This window comes from Equus przewalskii, chromosome 11, assembly GCF_037783145.1.
Source record: "Equus przewalskii isolate Varuska chromosome 11, EquPr2, whole genome shotgun sequence".
Lineage (NCBI taxonomy): Eukaryota > Metazoa > Chordata > Mammalia > Perissodactyla > Equidae > Equus > Equus przewalskii.
In genome coordinates, this window is record NC_091841.1 from 28,629,063 (window position 1) to 28,641,724 (window position 12,662).

A 12,662-nucleotide genomic window follows, 5' to 3' on the forward strand; every position below is an offset into this window, starting at 1 on the left:
GATGTCAGAGCTGAGTGTGGCGTGTTTTGTGGGGAGGCAGTGTGATCCCAGGGAGATGCTGGCTGGCCCTGCCCTGGCGTGCAGATGGCAAGCAGCCTGTCTGGAGAAGTCTCGCTGCTGTAGCACCAGCATGTGCAGAGGCACTGGGGTGGGCACTCTTGGAGCACAGAGGCCATCATCAGGAGGCAGAGGGACAGGGGGTCACCGGTGCTGTGAACAGGCCTGATCCCCACTCACGCAGGCTTAGGGTCTAATGCAGGAGACAACGAGTGAGCCAACCAGAACTCTAGGAAAAGCCCTATCTAGAGAATAAAGTGACGGGCAGAGAGGAGGTGGGGGGGTGAGGGTGGACTCAGGACGGCACCACTTGAGATGGAGGGATGGAGAGGGCCCGAGCGGTGACTTTCTGAGCTGACTGGAAGCATGTGACGCAGCCCGCCACTGGAAGACCCGGCTCCAAAGCATCTCTGCGAGGAAGCCTCGAGCGAGCCTGGGGTCTTACGGCGGAGCGAGGCTGGAGCAGTGACTGAGGCGCGGGGCGAGGGCGGGCACGGCCGGTCGGGCAACGACCGCACAGGCCTCGCAGGCACGGCAAGGAATCGGAGCTGGGTCCTAAGTGAGAGTCACGCAGGGGGGCAGGGTCATTCATTGCTTAGCTGTCAAAACACATGAACACATTCACCCGGGGAAGGTTTCAAGTGTCCACAAGGGTGAGCAGTGCGAAGTCTCCCTCTTGCCCCGGCCCGGCCATCCCTTTCCTCCCAGACACACCTGCTCCCAGCTGCTTCTGCGGCCTTCCAGAGGCCTTCACATCTGGGAGCAGCGGGGAAGGACGCACTGGGAGCCCCCAAGACAGGACACACTCAGGGTGACAGCTGAGGGTGTGTTTTTATTTCTTTAATTCTGTATGGTACAATCTCTGTGGTAGCAGAAACATATGCACAAAAACAATTCAAATAAGAGTTCAGAGGTAAAAAAAGAATTTCTCCCAAAGGACATTTAACATATCTGGATTTCACAGCTCGGCTCAAGCCACACCCCCATTCCACATGCGGGCTGCTGCCTCCCACGGTGCCCGCGTCCAGGACGGCAGGGAGCAGTGAGGGCAGGCAGGGCTGGCCCCGAGAGCCCGGGCCAGGGTCCCCCTGTGCCCCCAGGCACCCCAAGGCCACAGTGCCAGGGGCAGCAGCAGGCCGGTCACATTCCCCAGCTCCAGGCTGAGCAGAGGTGGAGGAGAAAAGGCTGCAGAGAGCAGGACAGAGGGAGGGCGACGGGAGGCGTGTCCGCGTGGCCCCTTGTCCAGCTGCTGGACCCCGGTGGCCGAGGCTCCCTGCCTGCAGGTCGGTAGGAGGGCCCAGGCGAGGTGGCGTCCAGTCAGGGTGAGGTTCGCCTGTGTTACAAAATATGCACAACAGGTAGGAGCAGCTACATCCACCTGTGCCTGGACGAGAGCTCGCGCCCGTCACGTGCAGTCGGCTGTCTCGAGCCAGCCATTTGGACCAAAAGGGCGAAGGAGCAGCTTCTGGAGACCCGCGGTCAGGCCACGGAGCGACATCACAGTCTGTCTGCTCTCTCACCGCCCCGGGGAGCGAGCAGTGTCTACCTGCTTACACAGAGAGCCTGGTCACAGCGTTCACCAGGCTCTGAAAATCCTTTCAAAGTCAACATTAACCAAAGAAAGTACCCGCAGGAACCCCGTCTGGGCTGTTGGCCACATCGGACGGAGGGCGCCGGGCCCCACACGTGGAACGCCGTGTCTCGATTAAGAGGATTCTGAGATATAGCTCTAGTGCACTATTGTACTATAGTTCTGCGTCCCGATCGCATTTCAGAGGCCTAGCGGAATCGTAAACAAGATATGAAAGAAATGTTACTCCATTTAATACAGTCTTTCGTATCATACACATCTGCGTGCGGCAGGAGGCGCCTTCTCGCCGCGGGTGCAGTCGTCGGAGCACAGGGGCCGCTGGCTCGGCCGCCCCGCGCCGTCCAGGGATGCAGCGCACGACGTCCTCCCGCAGTCACACCCCCAGCTTCCTCTTCTGGTCGAAATAGGCATCAAACCGCGCCTGGGCGTAGTCCTGGGAGACACAGGAAGAGCCACCTCACCCAGGGCTCCCGCCTGCCCCGCGCTGCCCGCGTCCCGCCCGGGCCACCGACAGCACAGCACAGAGCAGGCCCGCCCGCTGCGGGCTGTGCAGGAGCCGGGCCCGCTCTCAGACAGGCCTGTGGGCTGTCAGCGCTGCTCACGGCCACCCCTCTATGTCAGGCAAACTCGGGGGGTCCCTGCACCCAGACGGGACTGTCTGCGTGTCTGCCGCTGCCTAGTTCGCGTCTCATGTGCCTTTGCTGCAGACACTGGCTGACGGACATATACAACACAGGGTCTTCTTTTAAAGCCAAAGCTCCCTGGGGCATTAGCATGTACAAAAGAAGGTGAAAGAAAGAAAGGAGGTGCCACCTAGTTTCTGGGGTCACCTGCAGCGTGATCGCTAAGTGAGAAAACCTGGTTTTGGGTTCTGATTATTCCGGAGCTGTCTGGCTACCATATTTCTCTGGCTCTCTTCCCCCACCATCTATGAGTGTGGACAAGACCCTCTCTTAAGGACCCACTCCAAATGGAAAAGTCCGCAGTGCTAACTGCCCAGGTTACAAAACCACTTTTTAAAAACTTAGCGTTGAAGTATAATCTATATACTACAACAATTAACTCATTTTAAACGTCCTGTTCAATAGTTCTCGCAAACGCACACGTGCGGTCCACCACCATCACAATGAAGAGCGTCTCCAGCGCCCCCAAAGTTCCCTCGGCCTCTGCAGTCACCCCGCCCCTACTCCTGGCCACAGGCAGCCTCCAACCTGATTCAGTCCCTACAGATTGGACAGACAGACGCGGAATCACCCAAGAAGCACCCTCTGGGTCTGGCTTCTTTCACGGAGCAGAACGTTCCTGGGATTTGCCCCTGCTTTGTGTCATCAGTGATTCACTCCTGTTTATTGCTGAGTAGTTTTCCACTATGTGGCCCTGACACAGTGATTTATCCATTCATCTGCTGATTACCATGTGGGTTGTTTCCAGTTTGGAATAATCCAGTTCCAGGGTTATTACAAACAAAGCTGCTATGAGCGTGTGAACACAAGTCTTGGTGTGGAAATACGCTTCGTCTCTCTTGGATCCACACCAGAGAGGGATTGCTGGGCTGCACGGGAAGCACACGTCTAACTTTATGAGACCGTCAAGCTGTTCCAGACTGGCTATGCCCTCTGACCTTCCCACCGGCGGTATATGCGAGTGAGTTCCACTTGCTCCAAATTCTTGCCGACACTTGGCACTGTCAGTTTTTTGGTTTTAGCCATCATCATGGCTGTGCAGGGTATCTCACTGGGGTTTGCATTTGCATTTCTTTTGACCAATTATCTTAAGCAGACAAAAAGATGCCTCCTGGCCATTTATCTTCCACGAGGTGTCCAAATCTTCTGTCCGTTTATAAAGTGGGTGTTTGGTTTCTTGCTGTGTTATTGGTTCTTTATACATTCTAGATACGAGTCCTTTGTCAGATATAAATTTGCAAGATTTTCTCCCAGTCTGTGGCTTGCCTCTTCATTTTCTTAATGGTGTCTTTCAAAGAGCAAAAGTTTTTAATTGTGATTGGGTCCAATGTACTGTATTTTTTCTTTTATGGTTAGTGCTTTATGTAACCTGAGCAACCTCTGCCAGAGTCACGAGGCTTTCCTCCTGTGCTTTCCTAGAAGCTTGGTAGTTTTAGCTCTACATTTAGGTCTAATATCCATTTCCAGCTAATTTCTGTGTCTGCCATGAGATCAAGGTTCACTATTTTTCTTCCATAGGGCTACTCAGTTCTTCCCGTACCATTTTTTGAAAATATAATCCCTTCCCCATAGAAGTGTGAGTCTATTTCTGGGCCCTCTTCTCTGTCCCACTTGATCCATGTCTGTCTGTCTGTACTCCCACACCCAGCGTCTTGGTTACTGTGCTCGGTGAACTCCAGCCGCTGATCTCCAACTTTGTTCTCACTACAGTTTGAGTTCTTCCCGGGCCTTTGCACAGACATGGCACCACTCGTCAGGCCACGATGGGGCGGTGTCCCACAGGCCAGAACTAGAAGGACCCACAACTAAAATATACAACTATCGGGGCCGGCCCTGTGGCCGAGTGGTTAAGTTCACATACTCTGCTTCTGCAGCCCAGGGTTTCGCCAGCTCGAATCCTGGGCATGGACATGCCACCGCTCATCAAGCCATGCTGAGGCGGCGTCCCACATGCCACAACTGGAAGGACCCACAACTAAAAATACACAACTGTGTACCAGGGGGTTTGGAGAGAAAAAGGAAAAAATAAAATCTTTAAAAAATATATATATATATATACACAACTATGTACTGGGGGGATTTGGGGAGAAAAAGAAGAAAAAAAAATTTATCCCTGAGTACTTCATGTTTTTTATGCCATTGTAAACACAACTTAGTTTTTTCATTTATAATCGTTTCTAGCATGTAGAAACGCAGTTGGTTTCTGTACACTGACCTTGTATCCTATGTCCTTGGAAAACTCACTCAGTAGTTTAAAAAGCTTTTCTGTTGACTCTTTTCTATTTTTTCATGTACAGGATCCTGTCACCCATGAAATAAAGGCAGTTTTTCTTCTTCCTTTCCAGTATTTTTGGGTTTTTCCCTTGCCTCACGACACCAGCCAGGCGCTCCCGCACCCCGTGACGCGCAGCCGTGAGCAAACCTCCCGCCGGGCTCTGCATCTGGGCAGAGGTGGGGGCACAGCCAGTCTCTGACCGAGAATTATCACGTCAGGCGTAGCTTTCCATGCACGCCCCCTGACCCACCCCCCCCCCCCACCCCCGGCTGAGGAAGTTCCCTCTGTTATGGATTGCTGAGATTTTTCATTTTGAATGGGTGGTGGATTCTGTCAAATGCTTTCGGGCTCCCCGAGACGACTGTATGGGACTTTCTCCTTTGTTCTGTTAATACGGTGAATTACACTAATTTGTTTTTCAAACGTTAAATTAACCTTGCATTCCAGAGATACTTGCCACTTGGTCATAAAACAGTCTCCTTTTATATGTGGAGGGTTTGCTTTTTGCCAATATTTTGTCACAACTTTTGTGTAATGTTCCTGATGGACACAGATGTGCAGTTTTCTTCGAATGTCTCTGTCTAGTTTTGGTATTGGGATAATGAGGGCCTTGCCTCATCAAATAAATGAGTGGGGAAATGTTCCCTCCTCCTTCATTTCCCAAAAGTTTGTGTAGGACTGGTATTATTTCTTCCTTAAATGTTTGATGATATTCACCAGGATGTACAGTTTACTCTATAAGGTTTTTGGGTTTTTTTTTTTTTTTTTTTTTTTGGTGAAGAAGATTGTTGCTAACATCTGTGCCAATCTTCCTCTACTTTGTATGTGGGGCGCCACCACAGCGTGGCTTGATGAGCCGTGTGCAGGTCCACGCCTGGGATCCGAACCGGTGAACCCCAGGCCACCGAAGCAAAGCATGTGAACTTAACCACTATGCCACCGGGCCAGCCCTTAGGAAGGTTTTTGATTATGAATTCAAATTATTTTATAAATATATGGGCATTTCGTACATCCGTTTTGGGAATTTGTATCTTCCAAGAAATTTGCACATTTCATGGAAGCTGTCAAATCTGTTGGCATAAAATTGTTCATAATAGTCTCTTACCTTTTAACATCTATTAGATCTGTAGTGATGTCCTATCTTTGTACCCAATATTGTTCATGTTTGTCTGCTTTTTTTTCTTGCTCAGTATACAGAAGTTTATACATTTTATTGATCCTTTCAAAGAACCAACTTTTTTGGTTTCACTGATTTTCTCTATTTTTTGTCCACTTTCTATTTCAATGATTTCTGCTCTTTTAACTGGTTTTTCTCTTTCCAGCTTCTTAAGGTAGAAGCTTGGGTCATCGGTTTGAGAACTTTCCTCTTATGTAACACAAACATTTAAGCTACAAGGCCGTAAGTTTCTAAGCACTGCTTTTACCTACATCCCACAACTTCTGATAACGTTGTTTTTTGATTATAATTCACTTGAAAATATTTTCTAATTGTCCTTCTAATTTCTTCTTTGATCCAGGGTTTATTTAGAAGTGTGCTATTTAATTTCCAAATAATTGGGAATTTTTTAGATCTCTTTTTTTCATTGTTATTGATTTCCAGTGAAATTCCACTGTGGTCAGAGAACACACACTGTATTATTTCAATCCTTCCAAAGTGGAGACCTGTTGTGTAGCTCAGCACATGGCCTATCTTCACAAAGGTTCCCTACTCCCTGGAAAAGGACGTGCATTCTGCAGTCGCTGGGTGTTCGCTCACAGTCCGCCAGGTCAGCTCGGCCGAGGGCGTTGTTCAGGTCTTCACCCTTCCGGCTGTGGTGCTCACTCGTCCTGTCCGGGACGGGGTGTGTGCGTGTCTGGGAAATCTACTTGGTGAATCTGCCTGTCTCTTCTTTCAGTTTTGTTGGTTTTTGCTTTATGTCTTTTGAACAAGAGGCACAAGCACATTTAGGAAATCACTTACGTCCCCTGGACGAACTGACCCCTTTATGACGAGGAAATCCACTCTTTATCTTCAGTCACGTTCCTGTTCTGAAGTCTACTTCGTCTTACAGTATCATTTGACCATGACCCCAAATCTGCTTTAAAAATCCAAACCTCCCCTTCTTTTGCCTGGAAGCAGAAATCCTCCTAACACGGGACTGAGGAGGATAAAATGAACCAGTCATTTGCCACCACCCGTCCCAAAGCAAGGCGCTCACTACAGACTTTCGCGGGCCCTGCCTAGGACACCCCACCAACACTCAGTATGAAGCAGCAGAGGGGTTAACTAAAGGTTAAAACAGCGTCCATGTCAAGGACAGCTCTTAAGGTTAGAATAAAATGACAGCCTGGCTTGGTACACGCTTGCCTGCAACAGGAGGTCGAAGTCAGTCAGCACCAGCGCCTAACTCTAAGCTGGCACTGCAGGCCGGAGAATGGAGCCGTGATGGGTGGATAAGACACTTCAAGGCACGGGTAGGCAGCCCCCGCTCTCCTTCACCCCGTGTCCCTTGTGTCAGAAGGGACTAGGGTCAGCGGCTGGACCTCTAGGTCGGCATTTCTACATCCCCCACCAGAGCCACAGGACCCCAGGGCACTTCTCTGGAGCAGGGAAGGTGGGGCCTACTGGCCCTGGGAGAGGGTGACTCCAAAGGCCGACACGGCTCCAGGGAAAGTGCCTGAAATGGCGCGGCCTCCTCCCCCGGCCCGCTGTCCTGGGGCCGGTCACCCTGCTCGGGTATGGAACGGTTGTTTCCCACCAAGCATTCACGTCCGTCGTAGCATTTTCTTCCTGGGAGCAGAAGAGAAAGCCACCTGGAGACATACCATGTACCCAAATTCAATGGACGAAATCCTGGCCTGCACGACGGACCAAAGTCCCCAGAAGAAATGGGACGCCAGGGCGAACCTGCAATCACAAAAGCAGGGGACACACGTGAGACGGGCACCGGCCAGGGCACCGGCGCGGCCACTTCCAGTTGGATGACATTTCGACCTGTCCGCACGCAGACTCTGTCCGCCTCGGTGAACCAGCAGGGTTATCCCCACAGAGACTGAGGACAGTGGGAGCGCCACAGCCGTCCTCCCCCCACCTCTGGCCGGTGGCAGGTGAGAACGCGCCCAACTGCCTGTGCCTGGCACACGTAACCACACTCACAGGACTCATGCTGAGGCCTTGCTGGCGAAGCCCAGGCTGCACAGACACGCACCGCCACACGTGTGAGCACAGAGCAAGGGCAGCCCTCAGCACTCGCTGCTCAGCAAGGAGGAAGCCGCAGCCTCCGGAGGCTGGGCCGCCCTTCCCAGGAGGTAGGATGACACCCTCACCCTCACGCAGTGCCCTCCTCTCACACGGAAGTGAAACAGAGAACAGGAGCGTGGGAGCCAGGCCACCATCTCCAGGCTGTACCAGGCCCCTGTGCCACCGTGAATCCACACTCTCCTCAAAATAAGACTGCTGGGCTGAATGCCCTAGAAACCTCCCCACACCCGCCTCTGTGGTTCTGGTGGTCCCTGACCCACGACAGCCCGGTGGCGCTGCCTTCCGGCCTGGGCCTGCACCTCCATTTTTCTACTGCACCTGTTCAAGAACCAAAGAGGGAAGATCTGGGCTGCAAGCGGAGCTGAGGGGGCAGCTGGGGGGCCGCACACTCAGCGAGGGGGTGTGGACACTTTTAAAGACCATGAAGAGGCAATCTGTGGTAAGCAAGGTGGACAGAACCAGGTGGACCAAAGCTACCTAAACAGTCATTTTTACCAAATAATCTTATAGGACACCCCAAAAAATAGGGTAAAGAGATGACCGAGTGGGAATAAATAGTGGTTTCGCATCCAGACTTGTGGAATCTGGACATTTCCCAGCCCTGCTTTGAGAGCTGTTGAGAAAACAGTTAAAAGCAAGACTCAGAACCAATACACACGCATTTTAATCATTTTCTAGGAGAAACAGAGTATCAGGTGGTGCCCCACCTCCACCCCCAGCATCAGAAACGAGAGCGTGCAGGCCCTGGGGGGCAGCGGCCTGGTGCAGCCGAGTCTCGTGCATGGTGACAGTTCGGAACTCCATCCTGCACTCTGCCCCGCTGGTGCGTGACCCCGTCCTCCTCACCTGCTTTGTGCTGAAACCTGAAAGATCTGGACACACTCGGCCACGTGGAGAAGGACCAAATGGCCTATTTTTGACAAAGTACAAGTCCTAGAGACGGACGGGTCTAAAGAAGCCCCTGGAATATAACTCCAAGTAGGCGCCCCAAATATATTCTGTAAAGAGGGGAGCATTCTTCAGAAATCAACGCAGGAAAAAAGTTACCTGTTGACTTCGACCAACATTTCTTCTTCTATAATGGACTTTTCTTCATTACTGAAGTTTTCAAATTCGTTATGGAATGCAGCCAAGTAACTGGAAATAAAATGGAGCTTCAAAGAAAAAAAAAGTAATTATGTTAGGATCAATGATGGTTAAAAACAGACAATGTCATGCTGTCATGAAGCGCACACACCCAGGGTGACTCCTCCAGATGACATCAGAGGAGCCCGGCAGAGCCCAGCCAGCCGCTCTGCCCAGGGGCGGGGATCCTGGAGCGCCCCTTCCCCAGCAGTGACGAGCAGCTCACAGTCAGAGTTCTAAGGGACCCGACGCTGTACTGCTGACAAGAGAGGTGCAGGCAACGACCTGCTGCTTCTGGAATGCAATTTGCGTGCAATCATTTTTCTCTCAGTGAATCCACACCACGTTTTTCACTGTCTGATCACAAAGCAGGGTGAGCCCACAGCAAACCCTCCCCGAGACTGGTCAGCACCCCATACGACACTGCCACAGCGTGCCAGGCAGGAGGCTCCGTGTGGCCTGACGCACCCTGGCAGCTGTGGCCTCAGAGCGGGAGCTGGACTAGACAGTGCGAAGGGGCCTTCCACCCCTAAGAAGCCTATGTACACACTTAGGACTATTTACACACTTATGCTCATAAAGTGGCACCTGCTAATTCTAGTCTGGAGAAGAGACGGTTTACCCCATCTTCCAGCAGGTTCCGCATTTAGGCTACATGTGAAGTGGGGTGTACGAGATCCCTTGCTCTTGACTACTGCATACTACATTAAGGGCAGTGGAACACGGCAAACGCCTGCTTTTCTTCTGTAGGTGAGAACAGGCTGTCATTTGGTCCGCCTTTAGGAACCCAGCAGTTAGTTACCTGGTTGGAATGCCAACGCCTCTTCCTCTCCCACCTTTCCCAGCATCGCCTCCATCTTCCCTCTCTGACATCAGCTTTCACGTGCTACCCCACCCCCACCAGCAGAAAGCACCTTTTAAGCTGAAGCATTGCCCTCGGCAGGGGCTCCCAGAAAGGGGCCTTACACTCTGAAGTAGACCTGGCACAGAAAGATGCCTGCTGACACCTGTGAAACTCTCTGTAACGGGCACTAGTCTGAGCACCTGTTTCTGGAACAATAACCCACTCACTCCTCACAGCAATGAAAAATGTGTGCAGATGAGCAAAGTGCAGCACAGAAACATCCAGCCAGTTACAGCCAGCAGCAGGGAGCTGGGCCTCACGGCCAGGCAGCTTAGGGTTTAAAACCCACGCTGGGACCACCCACCGGCGGGTTAATTTCTGGGAGACACTAAACTCTGAAAGTGGCAAGTGAAGCCACAAACTTGAATCGATCCACACCCTGACAGGACAGACCCTCTTCCAAAACAGGCCTCTCTGGCACAGAGATTTTAAAAAGCTGGATTCAAGTGTCAAGTGTGTGTCTACATTGAACAGAAAAAACAACATTTAAAGCAAAAAGGGTTTACCTACCACTATGCAACTTAAAAAGAGCATCTTTAAAGATGAAGATGTGATCAATTCTAACTGCATAAAACTGACACGTGATTCACATAAACACATAAGCACATTAACATGTCTCTTACCTGTTGCTTCCTGTTGGGGTACTTCAGGATGTTTGCTCTGAAAAAAGGGTACTTTTCATAGCTATAATCGTACATCCACTCACAGAAATGATTCCCAATGTCAAACCCCCTGAAACAGACGACAGAGGCAGAGTGAGGCCCGCTGCCCACCTCAGGCTCCCGCCCACAGAGGGAAGGAGGCCGGGTCGTGAGCACCCCTCCAGTAACCAGCTGGACTCCCCGAGGCCCCGAGGGCGTGATGCTTCAGCCGGGGACAGCCAACTGCGCGACCACTGGAACCCCGGCCGACTGAGCCATGAAAGCGACACCTGACCCCCTACTCAGAGCACCTATCAAGAGGACTCTGGTGAATGGAAGCCAAGAGAAAATACCCAATTCTGGGTCTGACGCCTCGCATCACCACTCCCCTCTAACCCAGCAAGCTGGGGACAGGTGGCGCTGCCTCACGTGGCCGTCACGGGCCACGGGACAAGAAGCGTCAGCTTCCAGCTGTAGACACTTCCAACCAGAATGGGATTATTACTTATTTTGTCCTATCGCTATTTCACACACACATTAAAATAATGAAACAAGACTGAAATAAAAACATTTCCCTTTAATGCATTACCTGTAGTTGTAACTGCTGTACTCAAAGTCGATGAGCATCAGCTTCTGCTTCTCAAAATGCTCTCTCCCTTCCAGCAGCAAGATATTACCTGCGGAAAGGTCTGAATGACATGACTTGTCCTCCGGGCGTGTTTTACAGTCAAGGGCACTAGTCCTTGAACAGCACGGCCGAGAGCGGTCTGACCCTTTCAGGGAATCCTAGCCACGCAGCGAGCAACCGCGGGCTGTCAGCCGCAGGACAGAGCGCCAGGAGGAGCACTGCCCAGGTCCACGCCAGCACGAGAGCACCTGTTCACAGCAGCTCAAGAGGGACACAGCCCTGGGCTCCCTGCGGAACAGAGATCTGGCACTCTTGGTTTTCTGGGGCAGTGCTTTCCAAATCTCTGTCCAGGGGCATGAAGGAGCGCCTGCTTGGCACGCTGGAGCTGGCTGCCCCATCCCCAGCAGCCCTGAGGAGGGCCGGCCGTGGCCCACCAGCTGGGCAGCTGAGTCCTAGTGTCCTCTCCAGTGAGGATGCCAGGGCAAGCTCGCTACCGCAGTGCTCTGGGGACTGCATCTGGCCCCACTGCTTTGCCCTCACCTGGTTCTCACAAGGAGAGACCGCAGGCAGAGTTCTTACAACCGTGTGTCCTTTAGGGCTCAATTCTGGGCCAGAAGTGGGGTGTCCACACACTGGCTCTTCAGGCATCCGTTCTGAGAACCCCCACTCTACACAGTGTTCAGGTCTCAATCATCGTGTGGCTGGCGGGGGGGCACTGGGGAGCCAGCCTCTGCTAGTGACCTGGGCCCCGTCCCTCCCAGGGTTTCTGCGGGAGGCACAGTTGCTAGTCTGGTCAGCACACACCTCCCGTTCCCAGCGGTCACTGAAAAGAGAAGTGGGGGCTGATGCCAAAGCAGCGGAACAGAGGGAACGGATGCCTCCCTATCCTGGCCTGCGGCTGCCCTTACTGCCAGGGGGGCCCCCGACCCATCTGCTGACGTCTGCGCAGCTCCCTGTCGCCTGGGGCTGACAGGTCCACACCCTGCCTGACCTGACCTGGCCAGCAATCATCAGCTCATTAGTAAAAGGTATTTTGGCTCACACCAATGTCCTCTTGACGGCCAGTCTTCGACAGGGACCGCATGCGGACCGACACTGAGAGGGCAGGCGGCTTCGACAGGCAGCCCCGTGTGCCCGGTCAGGAGGCGCGGCCGGGCTGGGGGAGGTGGGCCTGCGCGTCCATCTGTCTCACATTCAGTCACACGTGTCCGACCAGCGTTAAACACCGAGCAAACACTGACTCAGGAAGTCTAAGTCCTCCATCCCAGCTCCCAGTTCACTGAACTTTCTCAGAGTTTTTCCTATAAATCTATTTTTTCCAGAGATGGGATGATACCCTACATGTCTTTCTAAAACTGCTTTTTTCGCGTAACACGCCCTGGAGATTTCTCTGTTGGTCCAGATACAACTCGACCTCGCTCTCTCTAACAGTCATACCACACCCCACTGCACGGCTGTGCCCTGAGCTGACGCGCCCCCTCCTCTCACAGACCTGGGGCTCCTCACACACGGGAGGC

General features: G+C 52.5%; 1 protein-coding gene across 7 annotated transcripts in view; it reads right to left on the bottom strand.

Annotated features, from left to right (window-relative positions):
- Positions 1 to 869: 869 nt before the first annotated feature.
- The window catches only part of CHKA (choline kinase alpha), a 52,356-nt gene continuing 40,563 nt past the window's right edge, over positions 870 to 12,662 (bottom strand). For 6 of the 7 annotated variants that reach the window (XM_070564336.1, XM_070564337.1, XM_070564340.1 and 3 more), the window contains 5 exons: positions 11,107 to 11,194; positions 10,500 to 10,608; positions 8,895 to 9,001; positions 7,412 to 7,493; positions 870 to 2,081 (listed from right to left, as the gene is read on the bottom strand). In XM_070564336.1, coding sequence (XP_070420437.1) covers positions 2,022 to 2,081; positions 7,412 to 7,493; positions 8,895 to 9,001; positions 10,500 to 10,608; positions 11,107 to 11,194 — 446 coding nt within the window. In that variant the 3' untranslated portion in view covers positions 870 to 2,021. The remainder of the gene's footprint in view (positions 2,082 to 7,411; positions 7,494 to 8,894; positions 9,002 to 10,499; positions 10,609 to 11,106; positions 11,195 to 12,662) is intronic. The other variant, XM_070564341.1, reaches the window with a different exon arrangement.